The sequence below is a fragment of the Lepus europaeus genome, chromosome 17 (genome assembly GCF_033115175.1).
Source record: "Lepus europaeus isolate LE1 chromosome 17, mLepTim1.pri, whole genome shotgun sequence".
In the NCBI taxonomy this organism is placed as follows: Eukaryota; Metazoa; Chordata; class Mammalia; order Lagomorpha; family Leporidae; genus Lepus; species Lepus europaeus.
The window spans coordinates 60,252,131-60,278,966 of record NC_084843.1 but is presented as its reverse complement, the minus strand read 5'-3'; the positions used below and the strand labels follow the sequence as shown (position 1 = coordinate 60,278,966).

The window sequence follows — 26,836 nt, the reverse complement described above, 5'->3', positions numbered from 1 at the left end:
CCCACGCCTAGGAGGGGACCCGGTCACAGCCACCTCTGGAGAGTATGGCCCCATGGCCTCATCCGCCCATCCCCTGTGTGCCGGGCACCATGCTGAGACAGACCCAGCCGCCCAGTCCCCAGGTGTCACTGCTGCTCCCCCATCCTCAACTGACCCTGCTTCCCCATCCCTAGGACCCTGGCTGCAGGAGAAGGGAAGGGCGTGAAGCTGAATCCACCCATCCACTCTCCCCTGCAGCCTCTGGCAGGACCAAAGGTCGGGTGGGGGAGGGGAGGGCCCAGCAACAACGTTCCTGGAATTTCTGACTCCACTTCTTGGAAGCACTGCCTGGTGCATGGGTGCCCAGGGCCCAGGCTGGCAAGCAGGCGCCTCTGATCGCATTACAGAGCCGCTTCCCTTCCGCTCGTCTCCCGATGCCGGAGGTGCCTCCAGACGATGCTCAGGGCCAGGGAAGGGGGGAGGGGGCCTCGGGGAGGCCAGGTGGGTGGGCAGCAGGGAGAGGCAGCCTGTCTGCTCCTCCTGCCCCTTTCCCGGCTCACTGGCCAACCAGGAAGCTCTGGGCCCCTGTTCTGCCGAGAGGTGCACAGGGAGAGACGCAGGGGGCAGAGGCGGGGTCCAGCCCTGGCTAGGGTCAGCCAGATGGGGGTGGGAAGATGGAGAGAACGAGTGCCAGGACCACGTGTGTGCCAGCTCACGGCACACGGCCAGTCTGCACACATGCAGTCCTGCTAGCACGTCTCTCACGGGTGGGAGGCTGTGGGCCACAGAGCCTGAGCCACCTGACCCAGGCACTCCGGCAGACTCAAATCCTTTTCATTCCAAAACCTCAGGTGCTTGCCGCTGTACAAAGGGACCCTGACTCAGAAGTCCTGCTTGCCCAGATGATCAGCTACAAGGTAGCAGCTGCCTTGGGCAGCGCTCCTGGGTGGGGATGCTCCAAACGCTCCTCCCTCCCTCCTCCTCCACAGTCCCCGCCAGGGCGCCCTCCCTCTCCGTTCACCCAAACTTTGCTTCTCCTTTAAGGGCCACTCAAGCTCCATCCCTCCCTCCTCCAGGAAGCCTTCCCTGACCACAGGCACTTCCTGCTGTGCCACCCGGTACCAGCACCAAGGATGACAACAGCGAATGTCACTGAACACTCCGGAATGTGCCCGACACCCATGGCATCTAATGAGACTGGCAGTATTACTCCTCCCTCTTACAAATGAAGAAGCTATAGCTCAGAGAGGCTAGGACACACCGCGAGATGGTGAACAGTATGTGAACCCAGGTTGTCCGACCACCCAGCCTGCCCTTTAAACATCACAGGAGACCCTGCCTGATGCGTGCATCTCCGCTGGTCCTTGCACGGGAGCTTCCTGGCCGTGGTACCACCCCACACTCCCCTCGCACCCCAGCTTCACCAGCTGGCACGTGCGCAGGCTTCCAGATGTGACACAAAGCCCACCCTTTCCTCAAGGGTTGGACCAATGCGTGCGCCCAGCACACGCTCCTAGGCAACAAGCTGTGGGGATGCTGAGCAAGGCGCTGCTGTGTAGCGGGTTCAGCAGTCACGTGGGAGCCGCCCACATCCCATACAGGAGCGCTCGCCAAGTCCCAGCTACTCTGCTTCTATCCAGCCTCCTGCTAACGCGCCTGCAAGGCAGCAGGCGAAGGCACAAGGGTCACGCACATGCAGAACCCGGATGGAGTTCCTGGCTCTTGGCTTCTGCCTGGCCCCGCCCTGGCTGTTACAGGCATTTAGGGAGTGCATCAATGGATAGACGATCTGCCTCTCAAGTAGATGGAAAAAATAAATAAAACGAAACGTCGGCAACAAGTTCCAGGCTGGGCTAGTGTTCCCATTCCTGATACGGGGACGCAATCCCTGAAGGCAGCTCACCTGAGTCCAGAGGATGGCTCAGGGCTGGGGGCAGGGCTAGCTGGTCTGTCCCCTCCACACTCTCTGAAGAGCCCGCTTGAGCCTTGGTGGGGTGGCGGTAGAAGTGCCTCTTCCCCCAAGTGCCCAGGCTGCCTCCTCCCTTGCCTCTTGGCTCCTGCTCAGCCCTGGGACTCCTGGTCTCGGAGACAGGGAGACAGGCGATGCCTCAGGAGCAGGAAACAGGTCCCGGCGGGTGATTTACGGCTTCAGCGCCAGAAGCCCAGGGCCGCAGAGCGCGCACAAGGGCATTCCAGTCGATAGATTGACTTTCCGGAGGGGTCTCCGTAAACACTGGGCTTCCAGGCCTCAGCCACCATGGTGTATTGCCAGCAGTCCAGGCCTCAGCAGACAAAACCCCACAGTCCGTAAGGATTCGCCTTCCAGATCTCCCTCACTCCAAACTGACACCGAGAAATCGGGACCCAGGACCCACGCAGGGGCCAGCACGTGCCTGAGGTCACACAGTAAGGACCGGGGCTAACTCCAGGCCAGGAGCTGCCGCGTCTCCTCGCCATCCCCGCCACCCCCTGCAGGGAGACACCTGGGCACAGCAGGGCTCGCCCCTGCCCAGGCTGCGGTGGGTGGGCAGTGCCTTGTGCTCGCCGCATACCAAGTGCTACGCTACAACTCCTGTGCTCCTCAGAGGACGGGCATACTAGCCCCATTTTATAGACGAGGAAACTGAGGCACAGTGCAGTCGGCCTGAGAGCACCAAGTCGGTAAGTGCCAACGCGAGGGAGGCTATGTCAACCTCCTCAAAATTCCAGGTGGCCGTAATGCCTGCCCTTCTAGGGAGGGGCCACTACGAGGTGGGCTGTACTGAGAGACGGGGCTCACGGATGGTGATGGCAGATGAGCCGTGCCCCGACCAGCTGATGGGAGGAGGCAGGCCGACGAGTCCTCTTGGTCTCCTCTGCTGGGGCGTGGCAGAAAGCAGAGAAACGCGGCCCCGTGCTCCCACCCATCCCAGCAGGACCCTACCAGGGCTTCAAGGGGATTTTCTAGGCTCAGTCCATTTTCAAGAGCCACAGAAAGAGGTCAAAGAATAACAACTGCCCACTGGCTCAGGGTCTGCCGGGGCCTGGCCCACAGTCACAGGCAGCAAAGATGCTGGGCGTGGGGATATTTGCTCAGGGCTGGTGCTCCTGCCCAGCAGACACAACAGATGTCACAGGGCCAATTCCCTGAGAGTGGGGAGCCGCCCTGGCCCCCAGCCCCTCCTGTCCAGGAAATGTTCTTAGAAAGACCTGAAGAGGAAAGTGCAGATGGGGCTCACATCACCCCCTCCAGGAAGCCCCAAGGCTCTGGGCTCACATCACCCCCTCCAGGAAGCCCCAAGGCTTTGGGCTCACATCACCCCCTCCAGGAAGCCCCAAGGCTCTGGGCTCACATCACCCCCTCCAGGAAGCCCCAAGGCTCTGCGCCCATCCCTGCACACAGGGTCTACACCATCTGGGTCCTCCCTGACAACACAGACTGTCACTCAACACTTCTAGGGTAGACTCCAGTCTCCCCAGCAGTGAGCTCCCTGAGGGCTGGGGCCAGGGCCGCCCTGGCTGTGACCTGGGCCCCATTAACTCCTACCTGGGCATCTACCGCCCCACTCCCCACCGGGACTTCTTACAGGGGCCAAGCAAAGTCTCCCCCAGAAGAGGGGTCTGCAGGCCGCAAAGCAACAGGCACCTCGCGGGGTTGAGCGTTCCCCTCGGGTCTGTCTCCCTGTGGACAAGGGCACAGCTTGTCCTAGACCCAGAGTGACGCCCTGCCGGTGCGCACAGACCTGGGAAAGCACGGGAGCCATCTGTGAGCAGGCAAGTGGGAAAGACAGAGTGTGAGTGCGTGTGCGTGTCCATGCATGTGTGTGCACATACGTGAGTGTGCACACATGTGTGCGTGTGTGTGTGTGTGTGCATGTGCGCCCTCCTGCTCCCAGCTGCTTCCGCTGAGAGCCCCAGCTCAGCCACACCTGCCTGAGATGTGGCCTCCATTACACAGCCGCCGCTCCGGCAAATTCCACAGCAGATCTCCGCCTGGAGAGGTGAACCTGATCCGGGTCAGGGAGCAGATCAGTCCCAGCCCTTCCCACTGCCCTGGCAGCTGAGTGCAGGAGACCCCTGTCCTCCAAGCTGCTGGGCTGGCCCCAAGCCCATGGATGCCCGCTCTCCTCCCTGTGCAGCAAGCAGACCCTCAGCTGGAGCCCGCCGTCCCATGTGCCAGGGTGGCAGCCAGGGTAGCAGCTGGTACCCCAGCCAAACCCGGCTCACAGCCCAGGGCAGGACAAAGTGAGGTCTCCTTAGCACCAAAGGGCAAGTGGCAGAGGCTCCACCTCCCACAGGACTCCCAGCAGGTGACTCACTGTCCTCATCCTGCACACACCTAGTTCTAGACACACACACACACACACACACGGCAACCACGCCCAGACGACGGTGCGCACACCCCCACCCCACCCCCACGCACAGTTCACATGTCCATATACAAAGCACACACCCATCAGCCTGTGCAACGCCAAGCCTACCCTCCCTCCCGCTACACACTCCCGCCCTCTGCCTGGCTCCTGACACACATGCTCACCCCCACCACAAACACCCCTCGGTACACACTCTCACACCTGCAAGCCTGCCTTCTCCAAGACAAGAGCGCAGGGCGCTGGGGGCAGCAGATTCTGGGAGGTGAGAAGGACAGGGAGGTGCTCACCGGCTGGGTGGTGGTGTGAGAGCTCCCGGGCCCCTGTAGGTGAGGGAGGTGGCAGGGGATGAGGCGGCACAGAGTGGCTGGGAGCAGGAGGGTGTCGCGAGCAGCGCTGACACCAGGTGATGGCGCCAACAGGTGACGGTGCCTGTGCTAGTGCCCCGGAGCTGCGGAGATGCTAATCAGGCCGCTTTGTGAAAAGGGGAAATTCGGGGAGCTGCCAGCAGCCCAGGGCCCAAGGAGAGACGTGATCAAGAGGGAATGGAAGGGGCGGGGCCGGGACCTGGCTGATTGGCAGCCCGCACTTCAGCAACTGTTTGCTCTGTTATTAGCATCACCAAAGACCAGGAGCCCAGAGCAAGGGGTGCTGTGGGGGCCCCTGGCTCAGCCCCGTCGGCCTGCAGGCAGGAGCGAGCGCAGCAAGCCAGTGCATCCCCAACTCCTAGGGACAGACGTCTCCCCAAAAGCTGAGGCTCCCCCACATGCCCTGGGTGGGGAGAAACTCCGCTGTGGGGGGCAGAAGGTGGGGCCGCAGCTTCAGGAGCCAGGCGGGAGCAGCGTGGCCTGCTCCCCAGAAACTGCCCTCTGCCAGTATTATTCTAATTATGGCACGTGAAGTTTCTTTTTTTAAAAGAAGCACAGAATGTGCTTGTTTGGTTTCATGTGTCTTTCAAGACTGCATTTGTGGAAGCTGTTTAGGAAACTGGGGAGGAAGAAGAGGAGGAGGAGGATGCCCGGGAAAGCCAGCTCAGCCGTCTTGCCCCCACCCTGCTCCAAGCCCCGTCTATTCCAGCTGCCCAAGCATCCTAGCTTTACCAGCCTGCACAGGTGGTGCTCGGATTCTCAACCCCAGAGCTAACACGGGGCTCCAGCCCAGGTGGATAGCAGCCGGGCCTCTACTCTGACATGGGTATCCAGTGTCCAAGAGCCAGCTGGGGTCCTGGCTGCTCCACTTCCAACCCAGCTCCCTGCTCCTGTGCCTGGGAAGGCAGCAGATGAAGGCCCACATGCTGGGAGCCCTGTCCCCCACCTGGGAAACAGGATGGTGTTCTGGGCTCCTGGCCTCGGCACAGACCACCCTAGCACCTGCAGTCATTTGGAGAATGAACCAGCCGAGGGATCTGCCGCTGCTTCTATTTCTCCCCTCCTTCACCTGTCACTCTGCCTTTCAAATAAGTAAATAGAAGAGAGGACCCAGAAGCACTGACTAGGAGGCCTGAATTCAAGTTCCTACTCTACCTGCTAGTCTCATGGTGAGCTGGGGCAAGTTGGGGCCTGTTCCAAAGAGGGGAATGTTTCGTCCTCCAGAATTCCCAGCTGGGGGGAGGGAGATTCCTGGACAACTGTGCCCCTGCAGGGGTACTCTGACTGTGATGAGAAAACCCATTAAGATCGATTTTCCATTTGTTTAAGCAAGATGGGTGCTGACTACAGAGTGGGAGCAGACAGGCCAGCACCTTGCCCCTCCAAACACAGGAAAACTGCACCCTAAGAAGCCCTGTCCTAAGACCTCGGCTCCCTCCCAAGCACCCCAGCCTGGAGCATGCCAGGGAGGGCTGAGGGCTAGGCAGAGCCGATCCAGCCCCAGCCAGCCGGGCTTCTACAGCAGCCTCTCCTAAAGGCCTGGGGTTGTGTGAATTCCCATTCTGATTTCTCTACCAGCAAACTTTACGGTTTAGAAGACATCTGTGCTGGAAAAGGACCTCATTCCCGTGGTCACTGGGGATGGCAGTGGGGGAAAGGAGAGCGGAGCCTGGGAACCCCAGGAGCAAGCCGTCTGTGTAGGGTCAGCCTCCCCCATTTGGGCGCCATCCCAGGCTCTGGGCATGGAAGGAGGGGCCCCCGAGGCTTGAATCACCCTGGCTGTTGGACAGGAGCCCTGCACACAAGTCTGGGATCTGCGGTCAAAGGAAGCCCAAGACTTGGGGAAAATCAACGCTCCAGCCTCTGTTTTCCCCATCAGTGAAATGGGACTCATGAGGGAGCCACTGGAAAAACCCGAGAAACATTCCGAAAGAATGATGGCAGTAGAAAAAAGGGGTTGTGTGGGAGGGAGGGGCGTCCTCTGCATCCCCAAAGGGAGCACACTCCGGGCAAAGGGAAGGCTGCAGGTGGACCCACCAGCTGACCCGTCTCCAGGCTGCTGGGCAGGCAGGCCCCACCGCACTAAGTAAGGAGCCCGGTTCCAGCACCGCCTCGGCTCGCTCCGAGAAATCAAAGCCCAGTATTAGCAGCCCTGTCTGGCTGGGCACCGTTCGTGCCGAGTCCATCAAAGTGCCGGGCCTGCGGTTTCTTCTGGGGAAGGAAGGGGCTGGAGGCTTTGTTAGGCAGGAAAAGCGGGCCACCCCTGGCCTTCCCGGCAGAGCCCACACACCCAGAGAACTGTGGGCCCGCCAGGCCTGCCTTTCCCTTCCCGAGCCCCCTGCAACCTCCACGTCCATTCCCGGTCCCGCCGCCATGCTGGTGCGAAGACAGCTTCCCAGGACTCACCCCTGCCCCTGCCTTCCACTCTCACCCCCCCCCCCCGCACCCCTGCAAACTGCCTTGGCCCCTCAGCAGCCAGCCTTCCCTCCCCATCATTACCTCCCAACTTCAAAACACTGCTTGAAATACCGGAGTCTGACCAAATCATAATTAACTTGGATCAAATGATTGAGTGTCGTAACTTTACAGCGCAGTTGGGGGGGGGGTGCTAAAACCAAGCTCCCACTCTCAGCCGTGGGAATCACTGATTCTGGAGGGAGGGATCCCTGGTTATGGGGGGTGCGGGCAGCGGCGGGGGAGGGGCGGTGGCATCTTGGTCACTTTTTGCTCAGTTTTTGGCCCTATGCTCAGTTTCAACTCAGAGGATGGCCACTCGCCCTCCCCCACAGCCTTGCCTCCATCCGGCTCTGTCGGACCTGGGCAGCCTACCTGCTTGGTTGAGAGAGAAAGAGAGAGAGAGAGAGATCGGCTCCAGTGTGTCCACTGCCTCCCCGGGAAGGCGCGGCTCAGTCAGCGCCGCTGGTCCAGAGACAGGCATACTCCATGGGAGGCACGGGACGGGCACTTTATTTTAGGATCCTCAGCACCCTAAAGGCATCTTGCTGGGTCCAGAGCAGGTGCTGTTCTCCGGGCCGGGACTGCGAGGGTGCCAGTGACCCATTTAAAAGGAAACGGGGCAGACAGGCATGTACCCCCGCCCGCCCCGTCCCAACACACACACACCGCGGTATCCATAGAAAAATCCTTGCAGACCTGCAGGTCCCGCGCGCTGTGCGTGCAGGATACAACCCTTCGACCCGGCCTCCTGGCAGGCAGAATGAGGCCGGCGCGCCTCCTGCTCCACGGCGCCCTCGCTCCCTCCCTCCCTCCCTCCCTCTGGTCTGCAGATTCTGGTCCGAGCAGCACTGAGCAGCCCGGGCGAGCCTGGACCCGGACGAGGAAGTTGCAGGCTGACCGCAGCGAGCGCACCGTTGGCCCAGGCGCCCACGGTTCTGTTTGGGCGCCGACGCCAGGAGCGCGGGGAGCCGGGAGTCCCCCCGGAGGCTCGGACACACGTTCCGGGGAAAAGAAGCGACCGCTTCCAGGCAGGTGCGAGAAGCTCCTGGCTTACCCTCAGCCCTGAGCCAAGAGGCTGCTCCATCGCCCACTTTGGTGGGGCAAAGAAATCCACCCCGGAACTCGGGCGTCCCACCGCTCTCCGAGCGCGCGCCGGCTCGGCTCAGGACCACCCCAACTTCGCTCTGGGCGCAGAGCGCGGCGCAAGGGTCCCCTCGCCCGGCCGCTCCCTACCTGCTCGGCTCAGCCGCGGGTCCCAGCACAGCAGCAGCACCAGCAGCAGCGCGCCCCGCGCTCCGCTCCGGGCCCACATGCTCCCGCCGCCCGGCTCGGGCGCCTCTCCCGCGGGGCGCTCTCCCTGGCCCCAGCCTCGCCGCCGCCGTCTCCGCCGCCGCCGCCTCTTCCTCGCCGTCCTCCCCAGCGCCCGGCCGCGCCAGCCCGTGCACTCCGTGGGGGCAGCGGCAGCCACGCTGCGCCGAGGGCCACCGGGCACGGGGCGCGCGATGGGTGCCCGGCGCCCGCTCCGCAGCCAGGCTCCGGCGCGCCCCTCTCTGCGCTCGCCGGGCTCCCGCGCTGGGGCTCCCAAGTTGCGCGGCTGCAGACGAGGGTGCTCAGGGGCGCTCGGGGCGCCAGGCGCCGCGCCGTCCGAGCCTCCGCGCGCGCTTCTCTCCGCCCCGCCGCTGCCCACGGCCCCGGCGCCCTCGCCGGCCCGCACCGCCAGCCACAATGCCGAGCGCCGCCGCTCGCTCCTTCGCTAGCTCGGCCCAGAGTCCGCGCGCCGAGGGGGACCGCGCGGCCGGGGCGGGGCCTGGGGGCCGGGGGCGGGGCCGGCGGGGGCCAGCCAGGGGGGACCCGACGGCCGTCTGGGCGCGGCCATGGCGCAACTGGGGGTCCTCCAGGGGGGGTCCCCGCGATACGCTAGGCTTAGCGCATTGGAAAACCCGGCGGCAGGAAGGATGGCTAGAAACGGAGTCTGCCCAGTTTGCGTTTCCAAAAACTAAACTGATGCACCTCTGCGGCTTCTCTGGCTTGGCTGTGTCAGCCTTCAGAAGACTGAACAATTAGGCTCTGTACCTTCCACCTGTGAAGGTCTTTCCAAAACAAAGCAAAACAAAACACCTCCCTAAATGAGCGCCTCTCCAACGTTCAAGTCCTGGTGAAGCTGGAGCTTACAGCCCTGTGGATCCGGACAGAGGTTGCGATCACCTGGTTGGCTGACCTTGCCTGCCTGCCCTCAGCCAGAATCCTTGCAGCGCCTGGCCTGCAGGATGCTGTGAACCAGCCCCCAAGGGGCAGTGGGGCCACGCCAGGTGCATCTCGAGTGTGACCCTGGGCTCTGCCCCTTCTCCGCTGTGGGATGTAGGGCCCCTGCATCACAACCTGTAAAGGGTGTAGAGTAATTACAGCTATGTCACGGAGGGGTACGGAATTTAATGGGAAAAAAATACTGCAGGCAGGACAAAGGGCACGATTCTGCCCTGCCCGCCAGCCTGACTCCTGTGGCAAAGCCCTGTCCACGCCACCTCGCCCTGTTCTGATCACTACCTAGGATTTCCCCTCTTCCCGGAGCTGGGATCTAGACTCACTCCTCAAATACAGGTGCAGCTGGCTGCTTCAGGAAGAGGTGCAGCCAGGTGCAGGAGCAGTGGGGGTGAGCTGGGCTGGGGCCCCATCTCCCCAGGCATGCTTTCTGGGTGCGAGGAGGAGGAAAGACGTGAGGGCCAGACGTGCTGGCTGCAAGGGAATCTGGTTGGAAGAGCAAAGGCAGAGAAGCAACTAGGATCCGTGGAGGCTGATTCCTCAGGACAGATAAAGGCAGGGCACCCCAGATCCCCTCCACAAACTCAAGCACCCAGCCCTCTCTGGCTGGGCACCCAGAATCAGGAGGGAGGCTATGGGTGGAGTAGGACGCCCTGGAGAAGGACTTTGGCCAATTGATAAGGGTCCAGCCCAGCCTAGGGCAGTGGACAGAGTCAATAGCTGCTCACACCCAGCCAGTCCCACTCCCAACCTGCAGGCACACAGCCCTAGACAGTTCCAGGCAGAGACCCCAACACACACCTGCAAAGGGACACACAAGCAACACACAACAGAGACACAGGTGCACAGGGACCCTCCCAGAAACGTCACACACACACACACACACAAATAGGCATCCGCAGACCAAAAACACATGACTCAAAGCAAATACAAACGCAGGCACACACACCTGAAAGCACAACGGGCAGGTGACTCAGAAGACAAACAGGTGTTTCGTTCCGAAGTGCCACTAAGCAATGCGCATAGGCACACATGTCCCTAGACCTGCAAGCGCCCAGTGTCTCCAGGACACAAGCACATGGGCAGGGCCGGCAGGCGACTGCTCCCCACCCCCAGGAGGCCAGTGGGGTGTCGGAGATCTTTCTGTGAAGTTCCAGTCCTTGGCACTTTCCTATCCTGGCAGTGAGTCATGCCTGGCCCATCCCTGCAGGCCAAGGGTACCGGGTTTCAGAGCCTTGTCTAACACTTGGCTGGGGGAGATGGGGGTCTTGGCCCGGGGGTCACTGCCCCTGTCCATCTCCAGCTTGGGCTGAAAATGCTCCCACTCTTAAACTTCTCTCACCGCAGGTCTTGTACCCGCATTCTCTCCAGAACTGCAGCAGCGGGCGTGGGGCACGTGGCAGGACGGGGGCTCTCTCCGTTACTCCCCTGTGCCCCTCCCTTCAGCAGCTACCTGCAGCTGAACAACTGACGAAGGTGCACATCCTCCCCAGCCAGGCATCTCAGAGTCCAGGCCCTCCGCCAGCGCCAGCCACACCTTTCCCCGGGATAGGTGAAGGGTGCCTCTGGGCAACACCTCTCCAGCGCCTTTTTAAACCTAGTGCCATCAGCCTCACGGTGAAGGGGTCTGTTTGCGGTGAGGCCAGTGTCTCCTGGTCACCATGGTGTCCCCAGCACGGGAGGCAGTCTCCGGCAATCCACAGTGGTGGAGTGAGTGCGCTGTGGAGGCTGAGGGAGGGGCGTTACGGGTCAGAGTAGCCTTTCCCTGCACGACTGCAAGGAGACTCCCACCTTCCCTTCGCTCTCTGGGGGCCTGAGGCTCCTGCCGGGGAGATTGCAGGCACTCCCGGGGTCTGCCCTAGTCCTCCCAAGAATGTGCAGGAGATCTGGACTCAAGAGGAGGCCTGGGGCTGCCCTTAGGGGCTGGGAGACAGGATGGTGTCCCAGCATCGGTTTCCTCAACTGTAAATTGGAAATAGCATGTTCCTCGTAGGATTAGAAGGAATCTGCATAAAACCTCTAAGCTGGCTGAATAAAAACTCCCTACTTTGTAACAATTATGATTTAAAAGCAGCTGCAGGGAATCCCTGCACCAGCGGCCGGCGCCAACTGAGGCCTCCCTCTCGTGCGGTACCCATGTGCTCGCGGCTGCCACTAGGCGGCGCGCTGCAGCAGCCACCGCCCGACGGCCGCTTCCGTGTCCTTCCCAAGGCGGTGGCCGGGCAAGGGAGAAAGGTCCCTGGCCGCACCCTGCCTGCCGCCCGCCGGTCGGCTCCAGGGTCTCCGCCGCGAGTTGCCAGGGGGAGGGGCCTTCAGACGACTCAGTCTGTAGGATCCTGAGTGAGGAGGCTTGGGGATGAGCTCAGGATCCCTGCCGGGACTGGTCCAGGGCAGAACAGACCCCCTGTGCGGGGCGCCGGAGCGGGCAGTGCCTAAGGCTGAAGTCCTGCACGATGACCACCTCTTCGCAGCACTGCTGTAGAGCGCGCAGGGTGCCCTCTGCCAGGTGCTGCCCCAGCAACCATATGGGGGAGGGAGTGTGTCCCCACTTGCCAGGTGGGGAAGCTGGGGCACAGAGTGGCAGCTGGCCTGCCGGGGTCACACACAGCTGCTGCGGGGTGCAGGGGAGAACCACAACACATAGAATAGACCTCCAGCTTGCACCTTATAAAGTACACTGACCCAGAGTTTGCAGAACATAGACCCGCTCATTTTCACCACTGCCAGGTGTGTGAGCCAGCGGTTTGTCACCGCTGTATTTCTGATCTTGGGCAGCCAGCACCACCATCGAATTCACAGGGATTTTCCTCACGCACAAAAGCGGCCCCAAGCGGTTGCGCGGCTGCGCACACCCCCTGCTCTGCGTCCCCAGCCCATGGCAGCCTCACCACTGCCTTCCGAGGAATGGGCTGGTCCTGCACATTTCATAATGGAACCACGCACTGCGTGGCCTGGGTCAAGAAACTCCGACTCTTCACCGCCCCTGATTTTTTATTCTCACCTTTCTCTTGACGACCGTGACAGTTTTGTGGGTGACTGAGCAGGTGAGTTGCAGAGTGCCCCTCAATCAGGAGCTGTCCGTCTTGACGTTCTTCGTCATTTTGGACAGGGGACCTTGCCTTCCCATGCCCCCCAGGGCCCCACAGGTTACACAGCCAGTCCTGCTCGTGGCTGCATGGAGCGGACAATGGCCGGCATGTCTCAGCACCCTGTGGCGGCCTCACCGCCCTGGGGAAGGGGCCCTGGAGCTGGCCCCATGAATTTAGAAGAGGACTCAGGGGGATTCCTGGCAGAGGGAGCAGTGCCAGCAAAGGCCCAGGGGCAGGACGGCGCTGGTGAGGCCAGGGCTTCTCTGGATGCCCAGGGAAGTGGCCAGAAGGCAGGAGGGAGAATCCCCCCTTGGTGCCCGAGACAAGGTTCGCTTCTGGAGGAAACGCGGAGTCACGGGTGCTGGCTGAGCTGCAGACGGCTGCTGAGCTGGGGGGGAGCAGCTCTGGCCGTGCCAGGGCAGTGGGAGGACGGTGCCGAGTGCCCCGGGAGCAAGGAGGCTCTGGCCCAGGGCTCAGACGGTCGGGCCTGGGCGCCTTGCTGAGGGGGAAGAGGCCTTCAGTCTTGGTTCCTGACACAGCACAGCGTTGGCGCTCTGGGTGGGGGGCCAGGGAGGAGTTCCGGAGGCGGGGAGGCTGCAAGGGTAGAAACAGTGAAAGGAGGAGGAAGCATGGGTCAGGAGAAGGTGGTGACTTTATCTGGGTGAGGTGATACCTGCAGGAGTGGCTGCCACCTTGAAAACTAACAACGCCAACTGGTATACCTGGAGCAGTCACAGGGAGCCAGAATCTGGACCAAGAACTTTGCACGCATGAGTTCCTTCTTCTTTTTAAAAGTATTTATTTATTTGAAAGGCAGAATGACAGAGAGGGAGAGGCGCGCGCGCACACACACAGACACACACATCTTCTAGCCACTGGATCACTCCCCAATTGGCCACAATGGCTGGGGCTGGGCCAGGCTGAAGCCAGGAGCTTGGAGCTCCATCAGGGTCTCCCATGTGAGTAGCAGGGACTTAGGCCATCTTCCACTGCTTTCCCAGGCACATTAGCAGGGAGTTGGATTGCAAGTAGAGCAGCCAGGATCGGAACCAGCACCCTGATACCGGATGCCAGTGTTACAAGTGGTGGCTTAACCTGCTGTACCACAGCACCAGCCCCTGAACTGCTCCTCCTGCCTCCGTGAACTGATGGGATGGATGCTAGGATTCTCTCCATGGTGAACATGGAAAAACTGAGTGAGGGCTCCCGGCTTAGCTAGAGACACAGGCGCTTCAAATCCGGCTGCTGGTTTCAGAGCCCACACGTCTCATGAATGCAGGACACTGTCTAAGTTCCCTTGGTGTCCTGGAGCTCTTTCCAGGGATTTCTGTGTGGTCCTCTCCGTTGTTCTTAGAAGCAGGGAGCACTGAGATGAACATCAAGGTGAACTGCTAACGACTGACCCTGAACTTGAACCCCATCTGTGCAACCTGTCCACACCCACAAGCCTTTTCCAGGCCCTGCCTGGGTTACAGATGGGGTTACCTGTGGAGGACAAGATGGTGAGGAGAGGGCCCAGGGTTTAAAAGAACAAGCAAGGTAGGCCTTGGAAACTCTCATAGCCTACTGCCCAGTTAAATGCATTCAGGCAACCAGCAAGATACCTTATCTAATAAAAACACCTGGGGAAGTTCACTCTGGTGGTACCCCTGCAACTGGGGCCGCGTTGGCCTAGGGGTTAAGATGCTGCCTGGGACACCTGCATCCCACGTCACAGAACCTGGGTCAGAGTTCTGGCTCCAGCTCCTGACTCCAGCTTCCTACTATTGCGGACTGGGGGACAGCGGAACTGGAGCCTGCCACCCACGAGGGAGGCCTGGATTGAGTTCCTGGCTTCAGTCTGCCCCAGCCCCCAGCATTATGGGCATCTGGAGAGTGAACCAGTGGATGGGGATCTCTCTCTCTCTCTCTCTCTGTGTGTGTCTCTTAAAGAGAGAGATAAAGGAAGAGAGAGGAGGAGAGAGGAGGGGATTAAAATATCTCTAACAATAAACCCCTTTGCATATAAAAATGTCTTGCCATCTCAAATCTGCCCAATTTCAGTATTACTTATGTATCCTTTCAGTATTGTTCACGTAATAATGGACTGCTCATCAAATTAGGCACAATTTTGTTGGGAGAGCACAAAGCAATGTAAATAACTCAGTGAGATTAGCATTTAAGTCAACTTGACTCACAAAACACTACATGGAGAATTAAAATTGTGTTAGACTCTCATTTAGACAAAAATGAAGCCACAAATGATAGCATTTCCTCAAACTAAAAATGAGAAATAATTCAAATTGAATCTGGAAGAGAGACAAAATGCCTGCATGTCTCGCTGTGGGTCTGGATTTTCAGGCGCTGGAGAGAACACGTCACTGCTTTCAGGACAAATGACACAGAAAGCAGTGGAAGTGCGTCTCCAGGTGTGTCACAGGCATCCCAAAGGAGCAGAGGAAGAGATGTCCCCGTGCTGTGAACGGTCATCTTGGAGGCATCAGCTGCAAAGACCTGATTGTTCTTTGCTGCTTTGAAAAACGTATCCATTCATTTGACAGAGAGGCAGAGAGCTCCTCCATCCGCTGGTTCACTCCCCGAATGCCTGCAACAGCTGGGGCTGGGCCAGGCCGATGCCAGGAGCTCAGCACTCAGTCTAGGTCTCCCGTATGGGTAGAAGTGGCCCAAGTACTTGAGCCATCGCTGCCGCCCCCCCCCCCCCCCCGGGTCTGCCTTAGCAGGAAGCTGGAACGGGGATGCAAACCCCGGCACCTGGATACGGGATGCGGGTGTTTCCATCCCTGTCTCCACTCCAGGCCAAATGCCTGCCCCTACTTTTTGAAAAATTGTGATAAATATACATTACAAAACTTAAAATTTTCAAGTGTAGCATTCAGTCACATTAAGCACATTTTGGAGGAAGAGGGGAAAGAAATCTCACAGCAGGGCTGACTCTGCGGTACAGTGGGTTAAGCCAATGCGTGTGATGCTGGCATTCCTTATGGGAGTGAGTTCGAGTCCTGGCTGCTCTTCTAAGGACCAGCTCTCTGTTAATGCACCTGGGAAAGCAGTGGATGGTAGCCCAACTGTTTGGGCCCCTACCACCCACATGGGGAACCCGGATGGAGTTCCAGGCTCCTCACTTTGCCCTGGCCCAGCCCCAGCCATTGAGACCATTTGAGGAGTGAACTAGTGGATGGAAGATCCCTCTATATACATTTCTCAGTCGCTGCAACTCTGCATTTCAAATAAATAAATCTTTAAAAAAAAAAAACCTTACAGCAGAGCAGACTGTATGTGGGCGTGTGCAGCTGCGCAAGTGCGTTTGCATAGGTGCCTATGGAGAGCAGTGCGGCGCCTCCTTGTCTGCTGAGCTGTGAGCCCCCAAGGCCCAAGGGGGAGTGCACCTGTGTGCCATCCTCGTAGCCGCAGCAGTCGGCTGTGTAGTTCTCAATCCCTAGACTTCCCTGTGCTCCGCTGTTGCTGTCGAAATAAATGCCTAAGTAAATACGTCTACCCCACCCTGAACCACACGCCGCGCCTTCCCGCTTTCCCCCGCACCTCCAGATCTGCTGTCGGTGATGACGTCGTGGAGGCCGCCGGCACAGCGGTCTGGACAGACACACCAGTTGTCAACATGGCTACGCATTCATGAATTTTAGTTAATAATTTGTTTGGTAAGTTGTATGATGTGACTTTTTAAAGAAAGATTTATTTATTTGTTTGAAAGTCAGAGCTAGAGTGAGAGAGAGGAAGAGAGAGAGAGGGAGAGGGAGAGGGAGAGAGGGAGAGAGAGACACAGAGAGAGAAGGAGAGAGATCTCCCATCCAATGGCTCATTCCCCAAATACCCACAACAGCCAGGGCTGGTCCAGGCCAAAGCTGGGAGCCAGGAGCTTCATCCAGGTCTCCCACGTGGGTGCAGGGACCCAAGCACTTGGGCCTTCTTGCACTGCTTTCCCAGACCATCAGCAGGGAGCTGGATTGGAAGTGGAGCAGCCCAGACACAAAAGGATGCAAATAGGGGAATGCCAACCCCACAGGTGGTGGCTTTACCTACTACGCTACAATGCCAGCCCCGATGTAACATTTTTAACATAAAAATTTTGTCATGTTGAGAGCTATGAAACATTCCAACAACTCCCGCCAGAACAGCATCTCCCACTGACTCGTGCGGGAAACCTGGAGCTAGGCAGACATTGGCTGGTTGGTGTTGGCTGCTGGAACCAGGGGCCGCGGTGGAGGCTGGAGTGGAGGGAAGGGAGCGGAAGAACCTGTGCGCCCACGCCCCGCCCCGGGCGGCCTCCCATCCTCTCTCCCTCTAAAGGTCCAACTGAGACGGAATTAACAGGGAAACGTGCAGCTGTTAGCGTAACTGCGTCAAGGGAGACGCCAAGAAGCCAGGACCCCGGGCCAGGTGTGGACATTCCCGTGAGCTCTAAGGTCTCCCCTTGCCCCTGCTTATCACAGAGATGAAATCAGCGACAGGTCGCCTTCCACCACTGGATCCTCTCAGCCTGTGACCGAGACTCGTCCAGGTTGCCATGGGTGACGGAAGTCCACTCTTTATTATTACTGAGTAGGAGTCACCATTTGAATACATCTTAATTTTTTAAATCCATTCTCTTTTGTAAATTTTATTTTTTTTAATTTTTGAGATTGCATTTTTAATTTACAGAATACTAAACAAAGAATTCAATGAATAAAAAGTTGAAAGACCATAATTCAGCAGGACTCTAGGCAAGGGCTATCCACAGCAGAGTTACAGCAGAGAGAAGAAGAGAGAGGTCTTCCATCCACTGGTTCACTCCCCAGAAGTCTGGGCTGGATCTGGGCTGATCTGAAGCCAGGAGCCAGGAGCTTCCTCTGGGTCTTCCCATGCAGGTGCAGGGCCCAAGCACTTGGGCCATCTTCCACTACTTTCCCAGGCCACAGCAGAGAGCTGGATCAGAAGTGGAGCAGCTGGGACTGGAACCCAGGCCCATAAGGGATGCTGGCACCTCAGGCAGGGGCTTGACCTATATAACCTACTACACCACAGCGCCAGCCCGCTCTGGGGAGTTTTAACAGGGACTTCCCTGCTGGCGAGTGATGCTGACGTCTGCTCACGTGTCCATGAGCCATTCCTGGAGCTTCTTTCACGAAGGGACTATTCAAACCTTGTCCACTTTGTGCTGGGCTTTTAAAACTTTAATTTATAGGGGCTACTCAGGCCGTCTGGATGCACGCCCTTTGTCAGATAGCTGTATCGTGAATATTGTTTTCCGGCTTTACTCTGCTTTTCCGTTTTGTTAGCATTGTCTTTCCAACAACAGCCAGAGTTTCTGGGGTGCAGTGAGCAGCGCTTATGTTTCCGTCCATTCCCCACCTCTCGTACTTGAGTGGGGAGTGAGGCAGGGCCGGGGCGCACTCTCCTCCATGAGGTTATCCAGCTGTTCAGTGCCATCTTTCTCAAGATGGTTTCCCTACTGAATTGCTTTGGCCGCTTCCATCGGAGTCAGCAGCTGGTCCTCGCACGCCTCTATTTCTGGATTCTCTCCTCCGTCTCATTAACACAGTCTCCTGCCCTTGCCCCACTGCTCGATTCTCTGCACTTGGAGGCCCCTCCCACCCCCGCCTCTTCTGCATCACTGCCGCCTCCCTGGCCTGGAAGAGTAGCTGGTCCATTTCCACAGAAGACCCTTGGACATTCTGATAGGATGGCACTGAAGGGAGGAGCAACGTCTTCATCTTGAGTCTTCCATGGCCTCATCGGCTCTGCATTAGCAGGAAACTGGAACCGAGACTCAAACCCAGGCCCTCGTGGATGGGAGGCAGGTGTCTCTCTCAGTCAGGCGTCAGGGGTGCTGAGTCAAACACCTGCTCCTACTTTTTGAGGAATTGTGATAAGATACAGATAACGGAACATTGTAGAGCGCACCTTTCAGTTACGGTCAGTGCATTTTGGAGGAAAAGGCAGAGGAAAGAACGCCTATTAACAGGGCAGGCACTGCGGCACCGAGGTTAAGGTGCGGGCTGTGACAGCCGCATCCCTTATCAGAAGGAGTCTGAGTCCCAGCTGCTGCGCTTTCTATCCAGCTCCCTGCTAATGCACCTGGGAAAGCAGCAAATGCTGGCCCAAGTGCACTGGTCCCTGCTACCCATTTGGGAGACAGAATTCTGGGCTCCCAGCATTGGCCTGGCCCAGACCCAGCTGTTGTGGGCATTTGGGAAGTAAGCCAGGAAATGGAGGATATCTCTCCCTCTCTTTCTCCCCCTATCTGACATTTTGTCTTTCAAATAAATAAACAAACAAATCTTTTTTAAAAGTACCGTAGTATGTTGAAAGCAAAAAGATGGGAAAGTATATTGTGCAAACATTATTTTTAAAAAAGCAGGAGCAGCTATATTAATATTAGATAAAGTAGATTCAGATTAAAAAAATTTTCTCAGGGCAGAGAGGGACTTTAAGTATTGGTTAAAAAAAAAAAGATAATAGGCCAGAAAGACATAGAAATCCCACATGTACATGCATAACAACAGAGCTTCAAAGTACAAAGGAAAAAACTGACAAAGCTGAAGGGAAATAGAAACAGAGAAGTCTGAAGTGGAGATGGAGGGGTTTACCTGCCGCTCTCAGCCCTGGTAGAACCACTAGACGAGAACAGGGACCTGGAGGAGCTGAGAATGCCGGCCACTAACGGCACCTAATGGATGCTCACAGAACGTTCTACCCAACAGCACTGCAGTGCACGTGTTAAAGAGATGTATTTATTTATTTATTTATTTGGAAAGCAGACTGGCAGCAGAAATCAGAGAGAGAGAGAGATCGAGCTTCTGTACCCTGTTTTACTCCCCCCATGGCCACACTGGCCAGGGCTAGGCCCAGCTGAAGCCAGGAGCCAGGAACTCTCTCCTGGTCTCCCACCTGGGTCGCAGAGGCCCAAGAACATGGGCCTTCCCGAGTACATGAGCAGGAAGCTGGTCTGGAGGAGGAGCTGCTCTGACTCAGATAGGCACTCTGGGATACCGGTGTCACAACCAGTGGGTTAACCCACTGCCACACAACACCTGCCCCAGAGTGAACACTCTTCCAAGTGCTCATGGCAAATTCACAGAAAGAGCTGCAAACTAGACCTTGACAAATTAAAATAATCCAAATCACAAGGAATTTGTTCTCTACCTACAATGGACTGGAAATTAATCACAGGAAAACCTCCTAACACTTGGAAATTAAATATCTATGAGTCAAACAGGGAGTCTCAAAAGAAATGTTTAAAAACTTAGAATTGAAATGACAACATTTCAAAAGTTACGAGATGTAACTAACGTGGTGCTGGGAGGGAAATTCATAGCACTGATATTTACAGTGGGAAAGAGGATGAAAGAACTCAAGTGACTTCATTTAGCTTGACTCATGAATTATTTAGAAGCAAGCTATTTAATGTATGGCATTTTCCAAGTATCTTTTTGTTACTGATATGTAACTTATCTAAGGGTAGTAGTTGAACAAACTTTTTATGTTTCTTTTTTTTAAAAAAATGTATTTATTTATTTGCCAGGCAGAGTTACAGACAGAGAGGGAGAGAGAGAGATAGGGATCTTCCATCTGCTAGTTCAGCCTGAATGGCTGCAACAGCTGGAGCTGGGCCAATCTGAAGCCAGGACTAGGAGCTTCCTCCAGGTCTCCCATGCAGGTGCAGGGGCCCAAGCACCTGGGCCATCTTCCACGGTTTTCCCAGGTCATTTAGCAGGGAGCTGGATTGGAAGTGGAGCAGCTGGGACTTGAATTAGGTCCCATATGGGATGCCTGTGACACAGGTGGAGGCTTAACCTCTAAGCCACAGTGCCAGCCCCACTTTTTATGTTTTCGATCCCTTAACATTTCTTAGAATTTGTTTTCTATGTGAACATATGTGGTCTCTCTAGATGAATAACCTTTGTGCATAAACAAGAATGTGTGCTCATATTTTGTAATCATTACATGTTAATATTCAATAGATGTCAAGTAGGTAGATTGTTAGTTGAAGACAACAAATTCATCATTTTGTTCAAATTCACTTTTTTGTAAATTTTTAAAGTCTACTTGTTCTATCAAATACAGAAAGGACAGTATTAAAATCCAAATGTAATTTCAGCTTCTTCCTTTATTTCCATGAATATTTGCTTTACATATGTAAATTTCTTATTAAGAACATTTGTTGGGGCTGGTGCTGTGGTGTAGCACACATCAGGCACCAGTTTGAGCCCAGCTGCTCTACTTCCGATCCAGCTCTCTGCTATGGCCTGGGAAAGCAGCAGAAGATGGCCCAGGTACTTGGGTCCCTGCACCTGCGTGGGAGACCTGGAAGAAGCTCCTGACTTCGGATTGGCCCAGCTCTGGCTGTTGTGCCCATTTGGGGAGTGAATCAGCGGATGGAAGATCTCTGTGTCTCTCCCTCCCTATCTCTGTAACTCCGCCTTTCAAACAAATATTAAAAAAAGAGAGCTCCAGAAGGAAACACCCAGGTGTCTGCTGGTGTGGCTGCTGTTCCCAGTCTTTATCCTCTTACGCGCAGCCACACGTTCTCCCTGACGTTCCTGTCCCTCAGTGGGAGCCTGGAGGTTGCCCCACAGCTCAGTGATGTCGGGAGTCTGTGTCCCTGTGTGTTTCATTGTGGCCGATTTCTAGCGCCACGCCTTCGAATTCATGAGTTTTTCTTCTGCTACATCTAATCTGCCGTGACCACATCCGGTGCCTTTTCATCTCAGACACTAAAGCTCTGGTTTCTGAGTTCTGAGTTTTAGTCTTCCTTTTCTTTATTCAGCCCTTGCACGTATGGGATACATTGTTGAAAGTAACAGTGTAAGAACTGTGAAATGTCCCCGTGGACTGATTACTCCAAGGGTTCTGATCTCTGGTTCTGGTCCTTGTGAGCACCGTGATTGCTGGTTTTTGGTGAGACACTGTGGATTGGCCTCTTTTGGTGCTGGCTGTTTTTGTAGCTGGCTAGTCTTGAGCTTTGTTTGGGGACACAGTGAAATGACTTGGAGAGTAACTCAGTTCTTTCTCCTGAGAGTTTTGAAGACAGGACCAGGGCAGTGTTTAGTCTAGGGCTGGTGCTTTTCCTGCCACTGAGGTGCGATCCCCATGCATGGTCTCCCCAGTGCCCCGTTTGTGTAAGGTTTTGCAGTCCGGCTGATGGAGTAGGTTTGGATACTGAGGCGCTGGCTGGTTTTGGCGGGTTCCTAGCCCAGCCTCAGTTCTTGCCTGGGGGTGCTCTCTGGCTCCTTCTCTGGGCCGTCTCCTCTCTCTGGAAGCAGTCTAGATGCCTCTCTCCTGGACCGTCATCCCTGGCTCCTCAACACAGGGTGTCTGAAGCTCCATCTGGAGCCCTGGAAAGTCTTCAAGGCGAAGCTGGGCCAAGCCCCAGGCCCACCTGCTGGATTCCCGTGCCCTGCGGAGCACTGTCCTTCCTCCTCTGATGTCGGGGGTCTTGGAAGCTGTTCTGAACATTTTGTCAGTGTTTGCCACGGGAGGATACAGGCAGTCTCTTACTTTACCTTGTCCGAACATAGCATTTACGATTTTTTCTCAGTAAAAAATTTAAACGTCTTTTAATTCTTTAAGAGGAGAAGATAAACAATATTTTACATTTTATTCACAACTCAATTCCTTTCTAAAGATGCAGGTTTCCTTCAGCCGCTATTTCCCATTAGGCTGAAGAACATTCTCTGTAATTTCTTACCATATACATACAATAGCAATAAATTCTTGAGGCTTTTATTTATCTGAAAAAATGCTTTGTGTAGCCACCGTTTTTGAGGTCCATTTTTAGTGGGTATAGAATGGCAGTAAATAATCGTGCTGTATTGTGTTCCGCTTGCATTCTTTCTTGGTAGAAGTCGATGTCATTCCTTATTGTTATTCTTCTGAATACGGCGGGCCTGTTTCAGGATCTTCTCTTCACATCAGCTATCTCTGGCCACGAACAAGTTGCCCTGGACCTTGGTGGCCTCCCACGCCCAACATCACTTATTTCGTAGCTTCTGTGGCTCAGGAGCCGTGGAGCAGCTTCGTCTCATGGTTCCTGCTCGGGATCTTTTACGATGCAAGAGCAAGGTGTTGGCTGGGCCTGCAGCTGTCTGAAGCTTTGACTGGGAATAGAAGGTCCACTCCGCGATGGCTCACTCACTCGCATGGCATGGGCAGGAGGCACTGGCTCTCGGCTGGTTGCTGGCAGGAGCTCTGGGTCTCTCCGTGTGTGGACCTCCCCGGGGTCTGTGTGAGCTGCACACAGGGCACCTGCCTCGCCCACAGGGAGTGATCAGAGAGTGAGCACAGAGGCCCCACTGAGCCTTCCACCAGGGACCTGAGTCGCTGCTCTAAGGGAGAGGAATTAGCAGCACCTCCTGAAGGGAAGGCATCAAAGAATTCGGGATTTGTATGAGTTGAGTCCGTGGACCTCACTGTGCGTTTGCCAGCTTGACTGTGCTACATCGGGGCATTTTGCTTCTGACTTTCTCGTCTTGCTCAGGGATCTTTGAGAACCTCAGAACTGGGAGTTGACATTTCTTGTCATTTGATTACAGTTTCTTTCAATACCGTTTTCTGGGGCTGGCACTGTGACTTAGTGGGTAAAGCCGCCACTTGCAGTGCCGGCATCCCATATGGGCACTGGTTCTAGCCCCAGCTGCTCCTCTTCTGATCCAGCTCTTTGCTATGGCCTGGGAAAGCAGTGGAGGATGGCCCAAGTCCTTGGGCCCTTGCACACATGTGGGAGATCTGGAAGAAGCTCCTGGCTCCTGGCTTCGGATCAGAGCACTCTGGCCGTTGTGGCCATTTGGGGAGTGAACCAGCAGATGGAAGACCTCTCTCTCTCTCTCTCTCTCTCTCTGCCTCTGTCTCTCTCTGTGTAACTCTTTCAAATAAATAAATGTCTTTAAATACCCTTTTCTGCTCCATTATCTGTCTTTTCCTCCTCGGATTCCAAACACACATTAGACAGTATTATCTCATGGTTTCCTGATGCTTTCATATTTTTCATTTCTCTTTCTATGCTTTGTTTGGGTAATTGGTCTTTTTTTTTTTTAATTATTTTATTTATTTGAAAGGCAGAGCTACAGAGACAGAGAGAGAGAGATCTTCTATCCGCTGGTTCACTCCCCAGATGGTCGCAACAGCCGGAGCTGCAGCATTCTGAAGCCAGGAGCCAGGAGTTTCTTCCAGGTCTCCCATGTGGGTGCAGGGGCCCAAGGTCTTGGGCCATTTTCTACTGCTTTCCCAGGCCACAGCAGAGAGCTGGATCGGAAGAGGAGCACCCGGGGCTAGAACCGGCGCCCATATGGGATGCCAACACTTCAGGCTAGGGCTTTAACCTGCTGTACCACAGCGCTGGCCCCTGGCTAATTGGTCTTGATCTAACTTCAGGTTTCACCTACAGGTTTCTTCCTTTTGTAATAAGTCCACAAATGAATTTTTTTCTTAGTATTTCCACTTGGTTCATTATTATTTCTCTTCTGAAATGCTTCATCTTTTCATCCTTTATGTCCATATTTTTCTGCATATTCTAGACATTTTTATTTTTAAATTTATTTTAAAATTTATTTTAAAGGCAGAGGCAGAGCCAAATAGAGAGATCGTCCATCTGTTGGTTCATTCCCCACATACCTGCAACAGCTGGGGCTGGGCCAGGAGCCTGGAACTCCATCTGGGTCTCCCATGTAGATCTTTAAGACCCAAGTACTTGAGCTATCATCCACTGCCTCCCAGGATGCACGCTGCTAGGAAGCCAGTCTCAAAAGTGGAACTGGGGCTGTGGGGTGGCATTGTGGCGTAATGGGTTGAGACACTAGATGTGATGCTGGCATCTCATATGGCTGCTGGTTCGAGTCCCAGCTGCTCCACTTCTGATCCAGCTCCCTGCTAGTGTACCTGGGAAAGCAGCAGAGGATGGCCCAAGTCCTTGAGTCCTGCACACACATGGGAGACCTGGATTAAGCAACAAGCTCCTGGCTTTGGCCTGGCCCAGTCCTGGCTGTTGCAGCCGTCTGGAGAGTGAACCAGCAGATGGAAGCTCTCTCTCTCTCTCTAACTCTGCCTTTCAAATAAATAAAATAAATTTAAAAAGAAGTGGAGTTGGGACTCAAGCCAGGTACTCTGATATGGGATACAGGAACCCAAGAGGTGGCCCAACTGCTGTGGGAAACACCCAACTCTTTCTAAAATAATTATAAAAGATTTTTTAAAATCCCTTTCTGCTTATTCAAATAATTAAGTCATTTATGACTCTGCTTGTAGTGACTAGTTTTTCTCCTGATTATGGGTCATATATATATTTTAAGATGTCTTTCTTTTGAAAATCAGAGTTACAAAGAGAGGGAGAGACAGAGAGAGAAAGAGGAGAAAGAGACAGAGAGAGAGAGAGAGAGAGAGAGGTCTTCCATCCACTTGTTCACTCCCTAAATGGCCACAACGGCTAGGATTGGGGCAGTCTGAAGCTAGGATCCAGGAGCCACATCTGGGTCTCCCATATGGGTGCGGGGGTCCAAGCACTTGGGCCATCTTCTGCTGCTTTCCCAGGCTATCAGCAGGGAGCAGCGGGGACACCAACCGGTGCCCATGTGGGAGGCTGACATTGCAGGTGGTGGCTTTTCCCGCTATGCCACAGCACCGGCCCCGGGGTTATATTTTCACTGGTATTTTGGAAATATTTTACAGTCTGCCCTCAGGAGGAGGAGGAGAAGCAGCAACGGCAACAGCAGCAGCAGCCCTGGTTTGCAGCAGCTGCCAGTTTCTGTTGTATAAATACTCCCACCGCAGCTGAGTTCAAGCTACCGACACATCCCAACACAGCGGAGCCGGGTTGGGAGATCCTGGGCACAAGTGGCTCTTGGTACCAGTGCTGGCTCCAGCACACCTCTACATATTCTCCTACTTCCTCATGTATATAAAAATTTTAAACATGCTGACAATTTTCTGTAAAAAAGCAGAGATCAGAATAGAATTTTGCTTCCATGTGCTTACTTCTTCCAGGGAGCGTGCACACCGTTTCCTCTGCCTGGTGGCCAGGGCAGAGGGAGGTCAAGGCCATCCTGCCTGTGTGGAGGGGACAGGCGAGGGGGGTCAGCCTCGATGAGCCACAGGTCACTCTGTCCCCAGCCTCAAGCGCATGCGCAGCCTGTGGAGCTTGTGACTTGGCTGTGAGAGCCTCAGGTGGCCCTTGGTTTATCTTTGGATTCAGCTCTGGCAGGAAAGTGCTGGGAAAACTCCTGGCATCGCAGGGTATTCTCTCTCTCTCTCTAGCAATGTGGCTCAGTGGTTAAATCTACAGGCTGCATTGTCAGACTTGGATCCACTCCTCTCTGGACAGCTGTGTGACTTTTGTTTTCAAAAACCCTGGAGGGGCTGGCGCTGTAGTGTAGTGGGTAAAGCCAACGCCTGCAGTGCTGGCATCCCATATGGACATTGGTTCGAGTCCTGGTTGCTCCATTTCTGATCAAGCTCTCTGCTATGACCTGGGAAAGCAGTAGAAGATGGCCCAAGTGCTTGGGTCCCTGCATCCATGTGGGACACCTGGCAGAAGCTCCTGGCTCCTGGCTTCGGATTGGCTCAGCTCCGGCCATTGCAGCCATCTGGGGAGTGAACCAGCAGATAGAAGACCTTTCTCTCTGTCTCTACTTCTCTCTGTAACTCTGTCTTTCAAATAAATAAATCAATCTTTTTAAAAAAAATGGCCTCAGTTCACGCCACATTGCACCCCTACAACTCAGAGCAAGGCTCAGCCTGTCTCGGCCTCAGTGCCCTGTGTGGGGAAGGGGAAGCAGCTGAGCTCACGGGGTGATGGTGAAGGAGGAATGGGGTGCACTGTGCAAAGCGGCAGGTGCAGCACCCGACACCGAGTAGCCCCATGACGTGGTTGTGACTGCAGTTCTCTAAGGTCCCAGCACCCCTTCCTGCCTTAGCCCCATCTCTGAGCAGTGCCAGCGTGGGAAGGGGGTCTTGTCGAGACTTCCGGTTCCCCCACGATTTCTCCCTGCCCTTCCCCAGAGTCACCACCCACCTCCTGTTGCTGGTAGGGACCAGAGTTGTTTTTCCTCAAGCTTAGATAAAAGTGTGGCCCAGAGCTCCACTGCGGTGGACTTACACCCTCCACTTCTCCAGCCAGATAGGTCGATGTCCCAACCCCCAGGACCTCAGAATGTGCCCCTATTTGGAAAGAAGATCTTTGCAGACTTAACCACATTAAGGCGAACCTTAATCCCATGTAACTGGTGTCCTTGTATGAAGCAGAAATTTAAACACGACCCACAGAGGGAAGGCATCGTGAAGACACAGTGGGGAGGAAAGGCTGGGGAGACGTGGAGATCATCAGCTACGGGCAGCCAGGACGGAGCCA

General features: G+C 55.7%; 1 protein-coding gene across 1 annotated transcript in view; it reads right to left on the bottom strand.

Moving 5' to 3' along the window:
* Positions 1–8,494, bottom strand: part of UNC5B (unc-5 netrin receptor B) — a 72,673-nt gene extending 64,179 nt beyond the window's left edge. The window contains exon 1 of the mRNA XM_062214430.1: positions 8,387–8,494. Coding sequence (XP_062070414.1) covers positions 8,387–8,465 — 79 coding nt within the window. The 5' untranslated portion in view covers positions 8,466–8,494. The remainder of the gene's footprint in view (positions 1–8,386) is intronic.
* Between the last annotated feature and the right edge of the window lie 18,342 nt (positions 8,495–26,836).